Genomic DNA, 20,919 nt, shown 5'->3' on the forward strand with positions numbered 1-20,919 from the left:
CTGCAGGCCAAAAATGGTTTTACAGATCTGAAATTGACTGAGTTTCCCGAGCAACACTTGAACGCCGCACATTCCAAGGTAAGAGAGACAGACACGCCCTGTCATGGACGACAACAGGTGTGTTTTTTATTTATTTTTTTTTAATCCCTCGCTCTCTCTTTTTCGTCTTTATTCAACATTCAGGAACATTTCGTTTTTTAAAAAACAAGTTATAATAAAAGCCTGACAAACTGAAGGAAGTGTATGTACATAAAAAATAGACTTAAAAATAAAGTATTTACATTTTTTTTTTAATTTGGCTATCTGTGTTTCTTTCACGCCATTTATGAAACTTTAATACGAACTTATATTAAAAAACAGAGGTGTATGAGTCACAAGTGTCACAGTGGGAAGTCTCCATGTATTCGTCACCGTGGAGGAAGAGAAGAGACCGAAGAGTAGAGGGAGGTTCTTCAACTCCACATCCAACAAACGTCAGTATCGACACAGGGACAATGGCGAGGACGTAAATAAACTCACTGCTGGACATTTTAAACATTTACCGCTGGGGATTTTAATCCACTAACGACTGTTCACAGCGTTATCGCTTAACTGTGATCAAAGACACGCGGAGATGGTGAGTTTAGTTAAAAAACGATATCTCTGTAGTTTGACCTCCTCGACACAACTCAGAGATTTGGAAAGGTCTGGTTTTGCGGTTTGTTGTTATTGCTGTCATATTTTTAAATGACGCGTCGGTAATATTTTGACAGAATCGATACGATAACCTGGAGTTGGATTTGGAGTGTGAAGGAGGAGGAAGCGTTGAAGTAAGTAGTTGTTTTTTTGTTTTTTTTTATTAATAACGTGGTTTCGAGCTGTTCACTGACATGAACTCCTTCTGTGTAAATGGGTATTTCAGTTTTAATAATACAGCTACACGTATGTTCATAAATTGTGAAATGGACACTTGACATTGAGGATAAAGTAACTTGTAGATTGAGCGTCATGGCCGTATTAATTAATTGATTGGTGGGTCATGGGTTAAAATCTTAGTTAAGGGGCCCCCTATTGCCCCTATCCCCCTATAGCTAAAATGCTTTTGCTGATTTTTATTTACACTTTTACAGTCTGTGCCTAGTGAAGCATGTGATATATGTAGGATTGTATATCGGATTTTACATTATATCCGATCTAGTGATTTTGACCAGTATTAGACCAATACCGATCCTGACCAATACCGATTCCAATCCCTAGAAATTAGTTAAGTTTAGTTCAGTCATTCCAATGAACTGGATGGGGACCCACAGATAATATATATTTATAGATAAGATCTAATGCTTTAAAATATATAAAAACAATGCTATATATTTTGTAGGGCTACATGTAACAATTTTTTATAAATGTTTAATCGGTCAGTTATTTTCCTGATTAATCGAGTTCTTGTTTGGTCTGTAAAATATCAGTGAACAATCAGTGTTTACGAAACTTGGAAAAGGTTGATGTACTCGAATGTCTTGTTTTGTCCACAGATCAAAATGATTCAGTTTTAATGAGATCTTTGTTATATGGTTTCCATCGTTTGTAAATCTATAGAAAGCCATATTTTTATTCATGTTGTATTTTCATTTCATTGTTTATACTTGTCGCTAATGATTCACGATGACTCACCGTTGATGTTTCTGCGTGCTCTGCAGTTGAACATATCCCATGATCCCACACCACTTCATCTGTCTAGGTGGCAAAAATTACATACTGAACATTTTTTTTAAATTATATTGTGATTTGTTAATCAAAACATATCTCTTGGATATTTCTGGTTTATCTGTTCATAATAGCATTAGGGGGTTTAAAGAAATGGCAGTTTAAATGTTAAAAACATTGCATTATGAACAGATTTACTCGTGTCATGATTTATTGGATTGCAAGTCCTCGTTAAAAAGTGTGACGCTCCTTATAAAAACGTTTGGGATAACGTTGACGTTGTTGGTTGACAAAAAGTTATTGGCGACAATCTTTCATAATTTATGAATTGTTCAGTCATACAGTATTGACACCAGATTCTCAAATCTGAGCATTTGCTGTTTTTTTCCAGGTTTTTTTCAATTGAGTTGATATTTAATCATAAAATTTAGTATTATTTTTATACTTATGTATTCAAAAATGATGGGCACAATTTACAATATCATACAGCATGCACATCACATATCAAAATGAACATGCTACTCACTGATTAAATTGAAATATTAAATGTGCAGCCATGTTATTGAGGCTGACTTATCACCTAGAGTCCCACCAAATCCATCCAGTGACGAAGAAGAAGCCATCTTGTGTATAATAATAATAATAATAATGATGATAATAATAATAATAATAATAATAATAATAATGAGAAGAAGAAGAAGAACGATGTGTTCATCAGTGTTTATTAAAAAGTGCTTTACAACGACTACAACAGCTAAAACGGACAGGTCATTAATATCTGCAAAACTTATAAAAATCACAAGTTTTAAAAGCTGCATTATTGCTCCACTGTTTCCTTTTATTTAATACAGAAACAGGCAAATCATGATTAATATTCCCCTGAAGTAGATTCAAGATAATCACTGTAATTTCGAGATTCGAGCACAAAAACAGCTCCAAGTCTAGACTTGAAATGTGGACATGAAGCTGAACAGTGACCCAGAAAACCATGCATTCAAAGATGGTGCTTCTTTTCATCCTGAATGTTTTTACAGGACTTTGAAATATTTGTCTTTTTCCATCTCTTCACTCTCTCCATTCAGCAAAAAGCAGCGTTATTTGGTGGGATGTTCAAAAGATCGTCTAAATCTGTGGAACCATTAATCCAAGCACAGGTTTGTTGTTTTGATGTTTACTTTATTCAATTTATAGTCGGAAACTACATTATTGTATAGAGTAGATAAATATGAATCAGTGATTTGATATGAAACTTATTTTCTGTGTCATTTACAGTCGATATTTTTGCATGTGATGAAATGCCTTGATTGTTCAGTTACTTGTTCAATACACTGGATTAACAATGGAACAATTAATTGACTAATTCATCAATTATAATGTATTTTTAGTGTTATTGTACTCAATTCATTAACAAAATGCCAAAGACTTTGACTTCATGTTGGATAAACAAGACAACATTTTACAATTTTCTCAGATTCATGAAGAAAATATCTTTGTTTAGAATTGTTTTCACTTTTAATTTATATTTACTGCTATATTGCTAATATGGTATTTGGCCTGTTTTACCTAATTTAAGTTTTAGTCTATTTAATGCAGTTATGTTCTGCTCATCAAGACTCTACCTGACCTTACAGGACAATTTATCAGCCAGTGGTGAACTTTCAAAGAGCAATGACAGTCTGAATGACAACAACAGCAAGGTGTGTAAATTCTTTATGTTGTGTTTTGTTTTATTTTATTTCCATGTTTTTTATTTTTTTTATTTTTAGGCTTGTCAGCTGACGATTTGATTTATTAATGTTTCAGGAAAAAGGAGGTGGACTGAAAGGAATGTTTAAGAAGACGAACAAATCTGCCAAAGAGGCTCCTCCACAGGTTTGTTTTTTTCTATAATTATAATATGTCAAAAACAAATTTGCTCCATTTCCAAAAGTTAAACTACTTAACAAAATATACCGTGGCATGGTCTTTAATGTAAGACTTTGACTGCATCATTTTTTCTGACAGTAATAATTTGTTAAATGAAGGAATAACACTGGACTCCCATGTTTGAGTTGCATCAACACTTCACTAGCAAAAGTACTCAGCCACACCTGTTCAGTATTAAATCCAGGTGTTTCAATCAGGCTTTGGGCTCGGCCCCTTATCTCCAATGAAGGACTATCTTAACGTTTCAGGGCACCATGACATTTAGGACAATGCTATGCTTCCTTTTCTGTGCCCCAGTGCACAAAGCAACAACTATAAAGACATGGTTTGATGAGTTTTGTGTGGAAGAACTTGACTGACCCGCACAGAGACCTCACCTCAACACCATCGAGCACCTTTTGGGATGAACTGGAATAGAGAATTTGAGACAGACCTTCTTGTTCAACATCATTGTCTGACCTCATAAATTCACATAGAAACACTTCAAAAGCTTAAGGAAAGTCTTCCTAGAAGTGTGGAAGCTGTTCTAGCTTACTGCAACACTACTGTATTTGCAATTACATTATAACCTCAGTACTAGCATAAAAGTACATTAAAAAAAGTGTATATTTAAATATATCTGATTGAATTAAAGTATTTAAATGAGTTAAACTTCTTTGTGTTAACAGGTCACCATGTCAGTAAAAAATCCTCAACTCTCAGCCAGTAGTGACAGTTTATCAGACAAGTCATCAAAGGTGAGTTCAGTGTTGTTGTTGTTTCTTTTGTTTTTGTCTTAATTATTCTTAGTAACTTAACCTTTCTTTGTCCTCTAAAATAAACCTTTTTTCCAGGACAAAACAGGAGTTTTTGGAGGAATTCTAAAAGCGTCTCATAAACCAGGACATGTCCGCAGGCCTTCACAGGTGAAACGTGATCTTTATTTATCCAAATATCTTCTGGGGAAAACATTATCAGCTTAATTAACAATGTTTCTCATGTTTTAGGATCTTTTGGACAGTGAGCTCTCGGGCAGTAATGGAGGTCTGTCTGAAAATGCCAACACCAAGGTGAGTCTCATCAGACAAATATTATTATAAAATATTATTTCTGTGTTTTCTGCTATGCTTATTTATTTGTATTATAAGTTGTGTTGTTATTTTTTTGTTATTCTATACAAATTTAAGCTTTAAATACAATTACAATAAAACATAAAATGCACAAACTTGTTTTTATACCTTAGTGAAGACACATCGTTGACATAATGCATTCCCCGGCTTCTTACCCTAACCTTAATCATCAAAACTAAGTTACCTAACCCTAACCTAGACCTAATTGTAACTTTAACCCTAAAACCAGGTCTTAACACTGAAAAGCCCTTTAAGCAACAAAATGTCCCCACAAAGATAGTTTTTAAGTAGATAGACACACACAGTGGCACATGTTGCTTGGGTTCTATCTATGGCATCATAGAGAGCTTAGAGACTTCTATTTATACAAAAACATTGCGATGTTTTGCATCACAACAGTGAGTTATTCCTCAGTGTGAGCGTGTGACATCAAGTCTTTGTAAATGTGTCCAGCTCAACACATTGAATGGAGCATGTGAGCCACGTGTTGCTGTTGTGTTGTGTTTTTGTGTGTGTGCGTGGTAGAGCAAGGTTAAGCTGCATTCATCAGCAGGTTTATAGAAAGTACTGCGTGATGTGTAAATGCCTACTTGTCTGTTTGACAACTGCAGCAGTTCATAAATGCAAACACATACACTGTACAGATTAAGTGATTATTATGTGACCCTTTTTTCTTTTTTTTTCCATTCTTCAGGAGTCAGGCGGGTTGTTCAGTGGGATGTTTAAAAAATCTCCAAAGCCAATTGGTGCCAGGACACAATCCCAGGTGAGAGCTGAAATGAAATGTGATAATACAGAATTCAAGACTGGGTGTGCAAACGGAGCACAAGTGGGAGTGGAAGGATTTTGACCAGAGCATGAAATGGCATGTTTACCCCTTAGAACACAGAGCATTTTCACATTACTATGTTCAAACATATACAGAGGCTATAAGAATGTGCAATATAGAGTGTCTTATATTCGTTTCTTCAGCATAACCTTGGCAGTCTGATGAAAATATATACATTTTTTTTATTAACTATATAAACACAACTGAGCAAAAAGTACTGAAAAACCTTGGAGATTGGATTTGTGAAATTTGGAAATACGCCACAGTTCGATGTTCGCTTTTTTTGGAACAAAAATTAAACAAAAGCGGTCTATTTTGTGACTTCTGCACATTTTATGTAGCAATATAATATTGATCATAACTTTGACTCAACAACATGAAAGAACAAGAAGACCAAAAAACATATTCTCTAAAGCCTGAAGATGTGACATACACCTGCAGGTCTGTGTCATGTGCGCACTAAGGGTTAAAAAGAAAACCCTTACTCCAGTTTCACCCACACCATGCATGTGAAGCATTTCTCTACCAGCATTTTCAAATTCACCACACCAATTCTTTTTTAAATTTAAGCTCTTGTTTGTGACTCCTGTACCCCCCTGAGGGATTCTGAGTAATTACCAATACTGCCCATCGCTCTTCCTGACTAGATGATCTTTTACATCTCTGACCCCTCTGCCAGCCAAGTAACTTTCAGGTGTTTCAGGTTTTGTAGTAATTTTTAATATTAATTAATAATATTAATATTTTTAGCTGCCTCCATTTTTGCAAATCACTTCCTTGTGCAGTACAGAAATGCTGCCGGGCCACATGGGATTTCAAACACGGCTATCCTGAGAAAAATGAAGAGAGGGGGTCACGTTGAGCTGAAAAGCTTTATCAGCATTATGTAAACTCGATAGCAGCAGAATTCTTTCTTTACATTATATACATATACATACGTATTTAGAGTTAATGGTTCATTTTGTATTTTAGTTTATTCTTTTTTCCAATACCTGACTTAGCGATCATGGCCAGTATTGGACCAGTCGGCTCATCTCTATACTATAATGCAGATTTGTGGGCAGTGAGCGATTTAACTGTGAATATGGACCAAAGCATTTTGCAGCATATTTGAGGGAGGGGGACAGGGGAGCAGACCATTCCTTCAGAGTGGAAATTCCCTTGTTTCTGCTCCACTCACATGCTCTGTTTCTGTCCTTCAGGAGGATTTGACTGCACCAAGCAAGCTCTCAGGCAGCAACGACAATCTTTCTGAAGCTGGCAGCACTAAGGTGAGGTTCCCTCAAGCCTGACACTCCGTGAACATGTTTTGTACATGTACAGATTATTATCCTACATCTTAGATGAGAAGATTGGATTAGAATCCTGAGTTTGGAGTCATTCTGGAAGGGGGACTTTTTCCTTCATCCTAAAGCTGCTAAAAACACTCCTTAAATGAGTCAAGCGATTATGGATTAGACTTTGTGTTGTTGTTTGTGCATCAGGTGACATGTGAAGTCACTGCTTTTCCATTTGAGATCTGAAACTAGAGGGACACATAACAAGAATTCTCTACTGGGGAAAATGATCTCAAACTGCAATTTCCCTGTTTCCCTGTTTTTTCTTTCTCATAGGAGTCAGGTGGGATTTTCAGTGGGATGTTTAAAAAACCACAGAAGGCCTTTGGAGCGAGGACACAATCCCAGGTGAGTGTTGTGCCTCTCAGTCGTCTGCTTTTTGATAATAATAATTGGATGCACTCACTTGTTTCTGTCCTTCAGGAGGATTTGACTGCACCAAGCGAGCTCTCGGGCAGCAGCGACAGTCTTTCTGTCACTGGCAGCACTAAGGTGAGGTTTCTCTCAAACACCTACTGTACCTTTTTAGTCTTATCAATGATTTTCTATCTATTTATCCTTTTATTTATGTTTTAGCTAGTGGTGGATTTGTGGCTATCAATCCCTATTTCATTAATTTGTCATTTTATTTATGTATGATTTTTCTTTTCATCTCATTTTTGAATTATACTTATTTATAATGTTTTTCGATTGTGCCTGCTTTTTATTGTCAGGGTTTTAGTATTTATTTCTACAACTTTTTCATTGATTATGGCTTTTGTATGGCTGAATATAATGTATTTATATTTGTGAGTGTGTGGTGTTAACTTTCATGTGTATAATAAGTGCTGTACTGTTTGTTTGACAGATTGTTGAACCAGGTTAATATCTGTAACATATTGTAGCATATCTTGTCATCCATTTTAAATCCTTGAAATAATCACTGGATTATGCTTTTCCACTTAAACCTTAAAAATGTTTTAAAATGTTATTGATGTGGTTTTTGTCTTTTCCCAGGAGTCAGGTGGGATGTTCAGTGGACTATTTAAAAAATCCCCAAAGAGAACACAGTCCCAGGTGAGAGTTGTGAACACGTGTTTCACATTTTTACTCATGTGACATCATGTGGACATCATACATAACTTGAGTGACATTTGTCTCTCGCCGTCAGGATGATTTGTCTGCACCCGATGAACTCTCAGGCAGCAACGACAATCTCGCAGAGAGCAATGCAAAGGTGAGTTTTGTAAAAGCTGTGTCCTGTATCATCAGCTGATGAAACTATTAATAACCAGATCTATTGTGATCGTTAATTAAAAAGAAAATAATAACAATAATGATAATAATAATAATAATAATAATAATAATAATAATAATTTACAGGAGAAAGGAGGACTTCTAAGTGGAGTGTTCAAGAAAAAAGGTGCCAGATCTCAGTCTCGGGTAAGATGGACGTTTTTTTTTCAGTGACAGCTTTGTAATATAACAATTGAAATATTCTGTTTGAGCAATAATTCCTGGAAAAGTGGGAAGTATGTTATATTGGAAATGAGTTGTGACATACTTAATGGTGACATTGCCTCACACCTTAGTTGGACCAAAAAGGACAAAGCAATGTCCTTTTAATGATTTTGAAGCAAATCATTATTATATGCTGCAATCTTTCTTGTTTTTATACAATTGTTTTTATTTTTATTTCTCCAAATCTTACTGTTAAATGTTTGTTTCATGTAAAGCACATTGAGTTGCCTTTTGTGTATGAAATGCGCTACATAAATAAAGCTGCCTTGCCTTGCCTTGCCTTAATTTCTTGATAAAGATTTTACTTTTACTAAACAAATGTATATGTAAAAAAAAAATCTACCAAATCAATACCTTTTCTTAGTTTTTATAGTGTATAATAGCACATGTTATGATATCTCCCTGTTTGTAGGATAATTTGTCTGTGGATGTTGAACTCTTTGGCAGCAGCGAAAGCCTCACAGAAAAGTCTTCAAAGGTGAGAGATGAGGCTTGTTTTTATTTATTTGTGTCTGTTTGTTTGTTTGCACTGCATTGACACTAAAGCAACAGTGGACGACACAATGTCCATTTAAGTCTTAAAGTGCTTTGTCTTTTCTGTCAGGGTGGAGTCTCTGCAAAGATCCTGAAGAATCCTTTCACATCCTCATCTCAGGTTATTCCTCGCTCAGTGAACGCGCCATCATATCAGGTATCACACCAGCATGTTTTCTGCTCGGTGAAATACTGATGCTTTGTGTTTTATCAGGAGAAGGAGAAGTTGGAACACTCTGGAGACTCGCAGGAGAATACATCTTCCTCAGAGAAGCCCAAAAGCAAACAGGTCGGTTGTTACACCAGAGAATTGAATCTCTTCAACTCTCTGGACTGTACTGTGGAAAAAAATGGCTTTTAATATTTAGTAACAGCAACTCAAATACGAGATGATTGTGTGAAAAGTTGGGAGAAACAGTGTCTTTGTCCAATTTCAGAATGGTTTCAGTGCAATGATGAAGAGCACGTTCTACACTGACAAACAGGTAAGAGCTCATATTACATTACATTACATGTCATTTAGCAGATGCTTTTACCCAAAGCGACTTACAATGGAATTGAGTACAATCGGCCAGGGGTGGAGTCGAACTTGCGACCATAATGTCTTGCGCACACAGGGTACTGGTCTTAACCACTGAGCCACATTAAATCGCACTTCCCTAAAAGTAAATAGTGTCTCTCTCAGATAAGCCTAAAATAAATAGAAGAATAAATACATATGGGATATAGTATTGCTAGAACATCTATAGTTTATATTTGACATGAATTGTCTTCATCATCCACAGGAGAAGAGCAGAGACACAGATGATGAGGAGTTACTGGACAACGGGGAGGAACAGACGAGTCACAAACAGGTTTTTAAATGTTCATTAATTCTTTTGTCTGTTTTAAATCCGCAACTTTCTTCACTAAACGTGGTCTTTAATAAATATTTCCCTCTCATTTTTAGAATAAATTTGCTGAGGCTATGACAAAGCTGAATCCATTTAGAACGGCAAGCAAAGTAAGGATGGTGTAGACAGACAATAATCCACACCAAAACAATTATAGGAACATTACTGCTGATCAATGATTGTGATTACATTTTTGAACAGCCTTATTTTTATGTTTTTTGTAACATCATCATCATCATCATCATCTACATCTGCTCTGCAGAACGAGAAGCCGGCGAGTTCTGATGATGAGGATCCACCTGCGGGTAGTGATAAGTCGTCGGGGAACAAACAGGTACTTTGACATCTCCTTATTTCTGTTTGACTATTATAAGCTTAGTGAAACCGTAAACTGCAGGAGACACCCCTCATTAAAATGTAGACAAGCTTCCATGTATTATTTTGGTGTTTTTATTCACAGAGAAGTTTGTTACTTCCTGTTCATGCAGTTCTTCACCAGAGCATGTGAATGAGAGGCATTGTGAAGTCATTTGTTGTCCTTAGTAGGTCAAAAACAGGGATGTTGTGAGACAAATGTTGATGTTTTTCACCATTATGTTCCCACAGGCTCTTTTAGAGATCCCAGCTCAACTTGTCTTCTCTGTTTTGTTTTGTTTTATAGCTCAACTACTTAGACCATAAGGTTTTACAGTAAATTTCCCAGAAAATACTTTTAAATAATCTACAACTTTGGTTAAAGCTTTGAAAATGAACTTTCCCTGTAGATTGAGGCCAAGAATAAGACCTAAATTGTGGATACTGCCCGACATGTTCTCAATCCTAAACCCAAAAAAAAACCAAGGCAACATGACACTATAGCAGTCTAACTGGTTTCTGCTTGTGCATTCTTAAAAACCACTAAAACCATTTTATTAAGAAGTTCTGCTTTGCCTATTTCTCTTTAAGTATACTGTTTGTGTAACATCCTCTTAGCAACCAAATTGTCTTTGTTTGCTCAGTAGTCTTGTGCTGACATCTTTATTCTCGTGTTTGTATGGCCCCTGGCCTGTACTTACTTTATGACATTGTCAGTAGTTTCTTGGCATCTTGTCCTCAGACAATATGGATCGAATAAATTTGGCACATAAATCTTTCACTTTCATGCAGAACACCAAGACTGGAGCTATGTCCAAACTGAATTTGTTCAACACAGGAAATAAAGTAAATACATGTTGTTCAGTGTGTTTGAAGATGGTAGAGGTGGTAGTGGAATTGGTCGCAATCGTGACTGAGATGCTGGTGTTGGGAATGTGGACGTTTGCATTTCTGGCAACCTTTGGTTTCCTTTCATGTTGGTTCAATATGAAAACCATATTATTTGCAACTTTGACAAAATTGCAATGTAGGTATTTTCTTTTTGATGAATAAGACGAGCAGTTTTCAAAAATACCATTTAAATTTGTTCCATGAAATTGAAATCAATGGTTGCCACAGCAGGCAGAGAAGAATACACCTCTGTAGAAATATCAAAAGCTTTTTGACAATGTTGTACAAAATGTTAAATTATTATGCTGTAGAGACATTATAATGGCTGATAATGTCCTTGTAAACACAGCATAAGTTGTCAGAATATTGTTGATGCAGTTTAATATCAAATATTTTATATCCTTTGTTCAGAAAGACTCTGAAGACACAGAAATGCTCAAGGAGAGCGAGAAACAAGTGGAAGAGAAGCCGAAACCGGTTAGTCTAATAATTATGTCACTGCTGAGTCATCGGTAACCTTATACACTTACTTATGCCTCTGTCTTTTTAAGGACACTTACTGGAAATGCATTTCCTAGCCCCTTACCCAACCCTGAAACTAATTCTGGACATAAAAACTGATTTTGACCGTCGCTTAGCTTTATGATATTGCAAAGGCCAGGTCATTTTACTTCCCCAAATTCTGTTACTTCCATGTCCTCATTCAATAAGGTCCAATTCACCAAACTTGTTCTCACAAGGTGAGAAGTACAAGTAAACAAACACAAAGCTGATCAATGCTCCTCCTCTTCCACAACATCCCTCTCGTCGCCTTTTCTCACTGCTCACTGTCCCCATCCTCCTCCTCCAGGTCACTGTGTGACTCTGTGCGTGTGTGTGTGTGTGTGTGTGTGTGTGTGTGTGTGTGTGTCTTCATCAGGTCAGAAGAAAAAAGATCCAGCAAGAAATGGAGGAAAAGAAAGAATGGAGCAAAATGCCGCTGGTCCCACCCAGACCTTCTAAAGAGGTTTGTTTCCAGCGGAAAACAACTGCCACTCAGAGATGCCAAATGAAACACCTCTGACTTCTCCTCCATCTGTCTCTCGATGTCTTGCTGTTTTTGCAGGAGATGAAGAGGACATCCGCATACGACAAAGTGAAACCAAGAGGAACTGAGGATAATCAGGTGCAGTGTGCACTTCCCATGTTCACAATAATTATACAATTATTTTTTATATTTCTGTTGTCCACCTAGGAGGAAAAATAAATAATGATACTGTTTAGTAAGTAGCAACAATGACACTAAGAATCATTATTCATTAAATTCATCGTTTTGTCAACATAAAATGACATATTTCCTGAAAGCGAGTTTAAACTGTTTTATAACATACTGTGTGTCTTTATTTGTCCTCTGCAGGACACACCTGTCATTCCTCCAAGACCATCAAAGGAGGTAAAACCTGTAATATTTAGAGAATATATAGATTGTCTCAGTTTAGAGGTGATGTTTGTCGGTGTGTATCGATGCTGCACTGTGAGCCTGCATGTTGTGGATCCATTGTAGGAGATGGTCAAAGCAGTGAGACATGGTCAGCTGAAGCTGAAGAGCAAACATCAGGTATTGATGTGTAAGCATAGTACACCGGTTAAATTGATACTGTTGTTTTTCACGTGTTCCCTACTTCCTCGTGTTTTTAAATCTATAACACATCAAACTACAGCTTGATTTAAGAGAAACCCAATCGCAATTATAATGTCTGTCAGAAACATCGCATTTCCCCCGTGTTCAGCCCTCGTCCAGTGTGTGACAATTACATGACATGTAATGGTGTGACTGCAGATTGCAACAAATGAAAGACTCTTCCACTTTCATTTCGCAAGCATGTTTTGCAAACCAGAAAGGATGTCAATAAACATTCTCTCTATTTTCCTAGTCTCTCTGCCATCACCTCCCTCTTGTTAGTGGGTTTATATGGGCGGAACCGTCACCCCTGTTTGTGCTGTAAACATGTCTTTCAAAATGCATACCATACAGTACAGTTTGGAACGGTAAAAGCCCTCGGACAGGCTTGCGTTTGACTGAGAATAGCACCTTTACTTGGTAGGCGGGTTGTGTGCGGTGCTCGATGGCCTCGCCGCAAACTCAACACCACAGACAAAAACGGAGCAGCTCGTTTTTTTTCTGCTCGGTTTGTCTCATCAAGACGTCAAGCTTTGTATGAGAGCTTGTGGGCGTTGAAGAAGCACTGGTTGCTTTTCTGTCGCCCAATCAACTCGACTGTCCTGGGTCTAGCTCCGCCTCTACCGTATCAGATCTATTACTCTCGTACCCCAAGGGAAAGGTGCCGAAGAATTTACTTTTCCTAATGGAAATGCAAAAAGAATAGTACTGAAGTGAAACGTTCCATTCGGTGGAAACACGGCCATAGGCTAATTCTAAGGCTATGAAAAGCAAACCATTTTACACTTGTATAAACAAACGTATCATTAGTTTAAATTTCAGTAAACACTTCTTTGTCAGACCTTTTAAGACGTCTTCCTAAAACAGTAAGTTTAGTAGCTTGCCCTCAGTTTGGTTGTTTTGGTTCACAATGGTAATGAAAAGCAGTTTGTGTTGATAGTTTTTACCACAACTATGAAGAATGTCTGGCTAAGACTTTGTGGTAAGAGACATCATGTTTTCATGTCTGTCCATCCCACCTTCATATACAGCATGTGATATCTCTAGAATGAGTGAGGAGGTATTTTATTTGATGCAAACATTCCCTCAATGATGAAATGACCAGCTGTAGGTCAAAGCCACTGTGACGTCTTACGTCATTAGTGGCCATGTGTTCTTAAGTGTTCAGTTCTTAACAAACTGCAACTTGAACCTGAATAGCTGAGGCAGACCTGCTACCATGAGAATTTAATTGTACATTGAATTTAAACTGTTATGTAACCAAATAATTTGCTTATTTTGCTGCAGAGCCAATCAGATGACGAACTTCTTAAAGAAGATGAATCTGCTGAGGTCAAAGAGGCAGATGAGGTGAACCTTGCAGAGAGCAAAGCAGTGAGTTTTACATCTCTGTATCATCAGCAAAGCCCAGTTTTCATTTTATTGATGTGTGATATTGAAGCGTGGTGTGTGTGTGTGTATATGTGTATATATATGTATATATGTGTGTATGTGTGTATATATATATGTGTGTACATACTGTATGTTTATTCTTTTGTTGCCATATTGGATGATTTGAATAATCAGCTTCTACATCCAGTTGAATCAAATTCAGAGGATTCACCATGATCAAATTCACCTAGTTCCTCCATCTTTGGTACCAGTTATTTAATGCAGCGATCAATAGCTGTTTCAGAATTTTGTCAAGACCAAGATCTGACTTGTGCTGAGAGCAAGACCACAACAAGTCCACTACATATATCAATTATACAGTATACATCTTGTTAGTGTGCTCTTGGTTACAACACCAAGATACATTATGTTTTTCCATTGTGTCATCCATCCATTATCTACCGCTTTATCCTCCAACGGAGGGTCAGCTGACAAAGGCGGGAGGACCAGTTCACCAGTCCAACGTGTGGCCCATGTTTACGTCATGAAGATATTTTTTCAACCATTTCATTCAGAATGTGTCCTGATTTGCAAACATATGGACCTCCATGGAAAATCTTACTGTTGATTTGAACTACCGTCAGCCTGCTGTTTGTTAGTAAGATGAATTTATTTATCCGTAAGCGATAAGAGCAGATTCCAGATCGGATATGAGGTGCAAGCCAAGCTGCAGTTGCTTCATTCAAATATACACTGTATGTCACCAGTGTCTGTGGTGAAATGTAGTTTTTCCAGTTGTTGCTTCTCATTCCCTCTAACACACCTGTCACTGAGCCAACTTTGTTTTTTTCCAGACCAAGGTGAAAAAACACAGGCACAACCCATTTATGTCTCGTCCTGCAGCCAAGGTGCTTTTTTTTATATATCAAATACATTAAATACATAGACTAAAACATTCAAGATTCATTCCAAATAATTAATGTGTTACATTTTCCCAGGAAATTCATAAATTACAATGCTATACAACGTTATTTTGAAGCCTGTTTGTATATGGTTTGCTTTAGGCTGCGTCTGATGATGAAGAGCTTAAAGAAGAAGCTGATTCTTTAGCCAAAGAGGAAAACACAGATGACGAGGCCAAGGAGAAAAAAGAGGTTGGTTGAAGTCTAATTTCTGCTTATCAGAATAATCAGTTTGGCCTATATTTTTACTTAAACTAAAAGACAATCCTGCTTTTTTTTTCTCTTTTTTTTTTAGACCAAAGTCAAGAAACCAAAGCGACACAATCCCTTCATGCCACGGGTCAAGGTATTTTTCAAACAAGCAACTTGTTCTAACTTGTCCCCTTTCGTGTCAACACTCCCTGTCTATAGAAACACTGGAAAATGTTACCCGATACCCTGAACCTGGTTATTTCATGGTTATTGTCAGCCACAATGTTGCACATTGTGCTCAGTGTGCAGTCTTTATCATTGTAGTCATATCATAAGTCTGTAACTGGGAACTGCACACTACAGTGTGTATAGTATAGTATAGTATAGTATAGTATAGTATAATAATACAGACATTTCTCACTCAAAGACAAAACCAAAGCTCCAGAGCAGCTTCAGTGCTCTGTATTATAATGTTTCCATTCCATACTGTACAAATTAACATTTAAAGATTAACTTCTAAGGAATAGTCTCTGGTTTGGTGCTTTGACAAAGGAAGTACATTTTGATGTGTCACACCTTGCTCTGACACCTTTCCTTGTGTTTGTATTCATTTTCCTCAATAAGCCATTGTGACCTTTGAGGAAGCACTGCATCCATTTTGTGTCTCCTCTTATTTCGTTTAAACTCTAAATACAGGACATGGACAGTGACAAAGAAAATGAAATACTCCTCAAATAAGGGGTTTGGTCTGTTTGGCTGTGTTTTTTTTCTAGAGTAAGGTTTTCAGTAAAATGTGTAGTACATGGAACTTATGTTAAAATAATTATAAACAAAGAAAAGAAGTCTTGCCCCTTCCACAGTTATTTGTTTATATTAAACATCTGGCTGCTAACTGAAAGTCTGAAGTTTACCATGTTCTTTCGCCAAAGTTGTTGACAGCAGCGTATCTGAAATTTCAAACACCGCTTCACCTTTACATGCAAATCACTGAGCTAGTGACCCGCATCAACTGCTGATGTGAAGACTGAGGTAGTCTGTTGATTTTTAACTGCCTTGATTGTATTGACACAAATAGGCTAAATTCAACAGTTGTATTGATGTTACAAGTGCTTAAACTGTGTTTAAGTATTTGTCTTGGGTTTTTTTTTACAGGCCAAAGTCAAACAGAGGAATGACGACGTTGCAGAGGTAAAGGGGAGGGGGGCGCTCATCAGTCTTTCTTTCTTCTTACTTACTTACTTTTTTTCATGTAGACCCTTCACAGACTCAGTGCATTAAGCTATAATCCACTTATTTTGTCCACCAGCCTGACGTGTTACTCATTGTCATTTGTGATTAAGACATCTGTTTCTGTCACCTGACCCTTTCTCCTCCTCCTCCTCCCTGACAACAACCTCATTCTAGCAGTTATGTTGTCTCTGGTGAGACACTCCACTCCCAACAGGGACTATTACACCCAATGTGCTGACATGAAACCCACCTCCACGCCCTCACCCTGTGTTTTGTGCATGTGCTCGTCAGAGGACGACAAGGCAGAGATTAGGTTGCAATGTGGTCAGACTTGTTTCCCCGCTTCAGTTTTCAACATGTCTGTGAAACACGTGTACGCTTTACTTCTGCAAAAACAGCAGAAATAAGTCTTGTCTTTCAAAATCCCTTTGACCATCACTTCCTCCTCATTGTCTGAGCACAAGTGAAAGTGAACATATGTATGATGAGTCTATCATACACTTGAGCTACACAGGAGAATCTGTGATTTGTAATATAATATACAACTAAAATAAATCACGTTCTCATATACAGTTTGACTTTAATGTTGTATTATTTGTGTTGTCTCAGAATGAAGGTGGAAACAGGTCATTGTTTGACCGGCTGGAGGACCTACGCATTGACCCATCAGAGCCTGAAGACAGCCAGGTCAGTCCCTGAAAAAAATTTAGTAATAATATACTCTGATGCATCATTATTAATTAGAGTGAACATGCAAACCCATACATATGTAATAATATCTTTCAGGATGTGGAGAATCTCATGGAGTGGTGGAACACGGTGGAACGTAAGTTACTTCGTTTTTTCTATGACCACTCACGATCATCAAAGAACAGAATTGTATAGACATCCCTGTTGAGCCTCTAAATGCTGTGCAATTTTAATATTACAGAAGAGAGCACTCTACATACCTACACAAATATTTGTTTATGTTGTTTTTGTAATATTTGATGTGAAAGCTTACAGTCATTCTTTCTTTATTTAACTCTCTCAGAATGGGAAGACATGCCGCCTCAGGATGAAGACTTGACGGAAAAAGAAGAGGCCAAGTAAAGATTTTTGTATTTCATTAAGAAGAAGGGATATGTAATTATATTTATACCAATCAACCTATTAGGTCATAGATAAACTCTCTTTTTTTTACGGTTATCAGCAATATGGTAACAGATTGAAAGCAACTAAAGCAACTAAAGCAACCAAGAATCTAAGAAAAAACACTCATGTTGTTACCAAGGAGATGCTTTGCTTTTTGGTAATATAAGTTAAAACAAAAGATTTTTTAAGGTGGTTTGTGTATTGCCTCCATTTTATTGGAAAAGAAGATGGATACTCGCATCCTGAGTAAATGAAACCATTACTGTCTTCATAGCTACAAACTAATAAGAAACTTTTTGGACACAATGCCTTAGCTCTGTGTCACTCTCAGCTTTCTCTTTTCAGGGCTTTTGCGTTGACAGCTGATAAGGTACAGAAGGGAATTCGCGTCTTCAACAAACTGTTCTCAGAGCGCGCTGAGAGTCTCTGGCAGCACGTCATCGACCTCAACGGTATTGCCGATGGTTTGGACAAGTTCAACAAGAACACAAAAATCGCCCAGATCACAGGCGGCTCCACCAGTGCCATTGGGGGCGTTGCCACCATCGCTGGCCTCGCTTTGGCCCCAGTCACCATGGGAACCTCATTGATTGTGACGGCAGTGGGACTCGGCGTCGCCGCGGCTGGTGGACTGACATCAGCAGGTGCCGGCATCTCCAACCAGGTCAACAACTCAATGGACCGTAAGAAGGTGGAGAAGATCGTGGAGGACTACCAGGAGAAGATGGTGGACTTGAACAAGTGCCTGAAATTTATCAAGCAAGGAATTGAAAACTTGCGCAAATTTGACCTGATGAAGATGAAAAATCATGCCTACAATCGTGACTTCCCTGTGCTGAGTAGTAGTTTCTATGAGGACGGCGCCATGGCAGGAAAAGCTATCCTCATCAATGCCAATGAGATCATGCGTGTGGTTCAGATTGCGAACGTGGCCGGCAGCACAGCAGCCAGAGCGGTCCAGATCGCCAGTATGGCCACCGGAGTACTCACTGGCCTCTTTGTAGGTATGGACATCTACTTTGTGGCTAAAGACTCGAAGGAACTCAAAAAAGGGGCCAAGTCTGAGTTTGCTGCCAAAATCAGGGAAGTAGCAACACAACTACATGATGGTCTGGTGGAGCTCAATTCCATACGAGAGGAACTGCAGGCCACCACGCCAGAAGAAGGCACAGACCAGAACAATGCTGCTTTTGACAAAGACAAGAAAGAGAAGGACTATAGATATGATAGTTCTGAGGAAGATGAAATTGACCGCATCAAAAAAGCAATCAAAAAGGACATTGAAAACCGAGAATATGTTTGACTTCAAAACTTCAAACCAGTTCCCCATGCAAGAGTTATTTTATAGCACTAGCTCAAAACTACACTCATGAAATACACAGTTTCTGGGAAAAATCTAAATATTCTTTTGGGAAATGACCGTCTTATCAACATTTACCTTCATGGGAGGAACTGAGGATTTATGGTTGATAAAGTTTCATATCTGCTTTTCAGGCAGTTGTGCCAATGTGTGAAACTGCCGTTTAGTCTTTTCTTCAAGTGTATTTTGTATGCTCATTTTTATTCATTAAAGACATAGGTGTAGTATTTTAAGTATTTTTCAGAATTATTAATAATTTAAACTTTAGAGTCTTATCGTCTCAATGCCTGATATGGAAAAACTGGAGCTTTTACTGACTTTAAAGATTGTGTATACTCATTGGGAGTAGTGCCTTTATTACTAATAATGCCTTAAAAATACACTGTGATGTTTTGTTAAGTTATTTTTTGGGGGTGTGGGGCCTGCAATAAAACCATTTCCCCTATCATGGGCTTCTTGTTTTAGGTCTGATGTGGGATGGTTTATAATTCAACTGGATTTGTTTAACCTGGTGACAATGGTCCAGTAATAAGCTTTGTGTTAAAGCTGCTGGGCAAGAATGTACTGTAGATTTGCTTTTTGTTTTTTTTTGTGTTGCTTTTAAGGATAGAACAAAGACAACATTTAGTTGAGCGACAATAGTTGGATTATATCGGCTCATAAGATGTTTAGAGTTAAAGATAGTGAGACAAGCTAATGTAAAATTTAGCAAACTATTTTCCACCATAAACAAATTAAGGCATGTCTAAACTAGTAAAGATTGTCTTTATTGATAAAAGTCATTATTGTTAACATTAATCTACATATAGTAGTTTAATCCATGAAGAACTATGTATGTTTCAGGGTTGGTAATGTTCCTGCAGTTCAAAGTCAAAAGTAGCTAACCTAGCCACCTGTTGGCTAACTGCCAACTGGTTATTTAGTAAAATGTAACCTTAGTCTGAAAAGGCTTATTATCACTTAACATTCTTGTTTAACAGCATTTTGATCAAATTTGTCAACCATAATATTCTGTATGTAAATCTTGACTCCGGACCTGGCCATATTAGCAGGCTAACGTTAGCTTTATTTCATGACTAACCACTACATCATGAGAATATTCTGTGGATCAACCTGTTTTAACTCATATTTTGTGTGTACAAGTGGAAATGAACTTCTTGATGAGCAGTGGATTCAGTGGCATCATTGGTTGTCAATCTAATCCTTGGACGTATTAGTCACTTTTTCATGGTTTTCACAAGACAATTGTTGAATAATTGTGATGCCACTGGACGACTCACTTAAAATTTTAAAAGATTGTTTTAGAACTTACGACTGTCACTTATTTGATAAACTACATATTTATTAGACCTTTTGGGGGGTTGATCTGGTTATTGGTGATACCTTTTTGGTGCAATATATTGTAGATCTTCTTGTGTAATAAATGTAAATGTAAAAATTGTCATTAAAAAAAAACAGTGAAACACTGTCAAGTCAGTATGTTTTGTTAAACCTTTATTTGATATTATTATCCCCAACAAGGAGGTTGTGTTTTTGTGTAGATTTTCCTGGATCAAATGTATTTAGAATATAGGTGATAGCCCAATGAAAATATTAGTTTTTGTTATGGTGATATGGTGATTATTATTATTGTTATTGTTATTATTATTATTATTGTCATTATTATTTACAATTTTAAATTCTGTGAGATATTTGATTATACTGTGTCTGTGGGAAACTGAACAGCCTTGTTAGAGATTTGTGCTCTCGTAGTGCTTTCTCTTGTTTCTTTGCACCGACTGTGCACTTGCTGAGGTGGTAAGTTATTAATCAAGATAAACTTGTTTGTCAAAGTGAGTGACTTTGAGCTCTGATAACTTTTAGTGATTAATAACTACTGTGAGGAGCACATTTAATAAAATATGTTTTAATAAAGTTGATGAAAGCATGAATAGTTATGTTGGTTTGGAGTACT

At 37.1% G+C, this 20,919-nt stretch overlaps 1 protein-coding gene across 4 annotated transcripts; it reads left to right on the forward strand.

Annotated features, from left to right (window-relative positions):
- Positions 1-422: 422 nt before the first annotated feature.
- Positions 423-20,428, forward strand: apol1 (apolipoprotein L, 1). 4 transcript variants are annotated; one of them, XM_044037151.1, is made up of 37 exons: positions 423-616; positions 753-809; positions 2,766-2,837; positions 3,315-3,380; positions 3,487-3,555; positions 4,278-4,346; positions 4,443-4,514; positions 4,596-4,658; positions 5,413-5,484; positions 6,750-6,818; positions 7,161-7,232; positions 7,308-7,376; positions 7,881-7,940; positions 8,035-8,100; positions 8,247-8,306; positions 8,797-8,862; positions 8,989-9,039; positions 9,133-9,207; positions 9,356-9,403; positions 9,704-9,772; positions 9,868-9,921; positions 10,074-10,145; positions 10,958-11,011; positions 11,468-11,533; positions 11,976-12,062; positions 12,162-12,221; positions 12,453-12,488; positions 12,600-12,653; positions 14,004-14,090; positions 14,942-14,995; positions 15,152-15,241; positions 15,345-15,395; positions 16,394-16,429; positions 17,081-17,158; positions 17,258-17,297; positions 17,505-17,559; positions 17,951-20,428. In XM_044037151.1, exons 1-37 carry the CDS (start codon positions 614-616, stop codon positions 18,906-18,908), a joined length of 3,180 nt encoding a protein of 1,059 aa, XP_043893086.1. In that variant the 5' UTR covers positions 423-613; the 3' UTR covers positions 18,909-20,428. The 4 variants fall into 4 exon arrangements, with proteins under 4 accessions (XP_043893086.1, XP_043893092.1, XP_043893093.1 ...); XM_044037157.1 differs by lacking the exon at positions 12,600-12,653 and having other exon boundaries at positions 424-616; XM_044037158.1 differs by lacking the exon at positions 10,958-11,011 and having other exon boundaries at positions 424-616.
- The last annotated feature ends 491 nt before the right edge of the window (positions 20,429-20,919 follow it).

This window comes from Solea senegalensis, linkage group LG1, assembly GCF_019176455.1.
Source record: "Solea senegalensis isolate Sse05_10M linkage group LG1, IFAPA_SoseM_1, whole genome shotgun sequence".
Classification (NCBI taxonomy): Eukaryota; Metazoa; Chordata; class Actinopteri; order Pleuronectiformes; family Soleidae; genus Solea; species Solea senegalensis.

Bases quoted from the DNA above. Each gene is read 5' to 3' on its own strand.
- apol1 (XM_044037151.1), top strand. The intron at 10,146-10,957 runs GTACTTTGACAT...ACTTTCATGCAG, and splicing joins AGTCGTCGGGGAACAAACAG to AACACCAAGACTGGAGCTAT. The intron at 14,091-14,941 runs GTGAGTTTTACA...GTTTTTTTCCAG, and splicing joins ACCTTGCAGAGAGCAAAGCA to ACCAAGGTGAAAAAACACAG.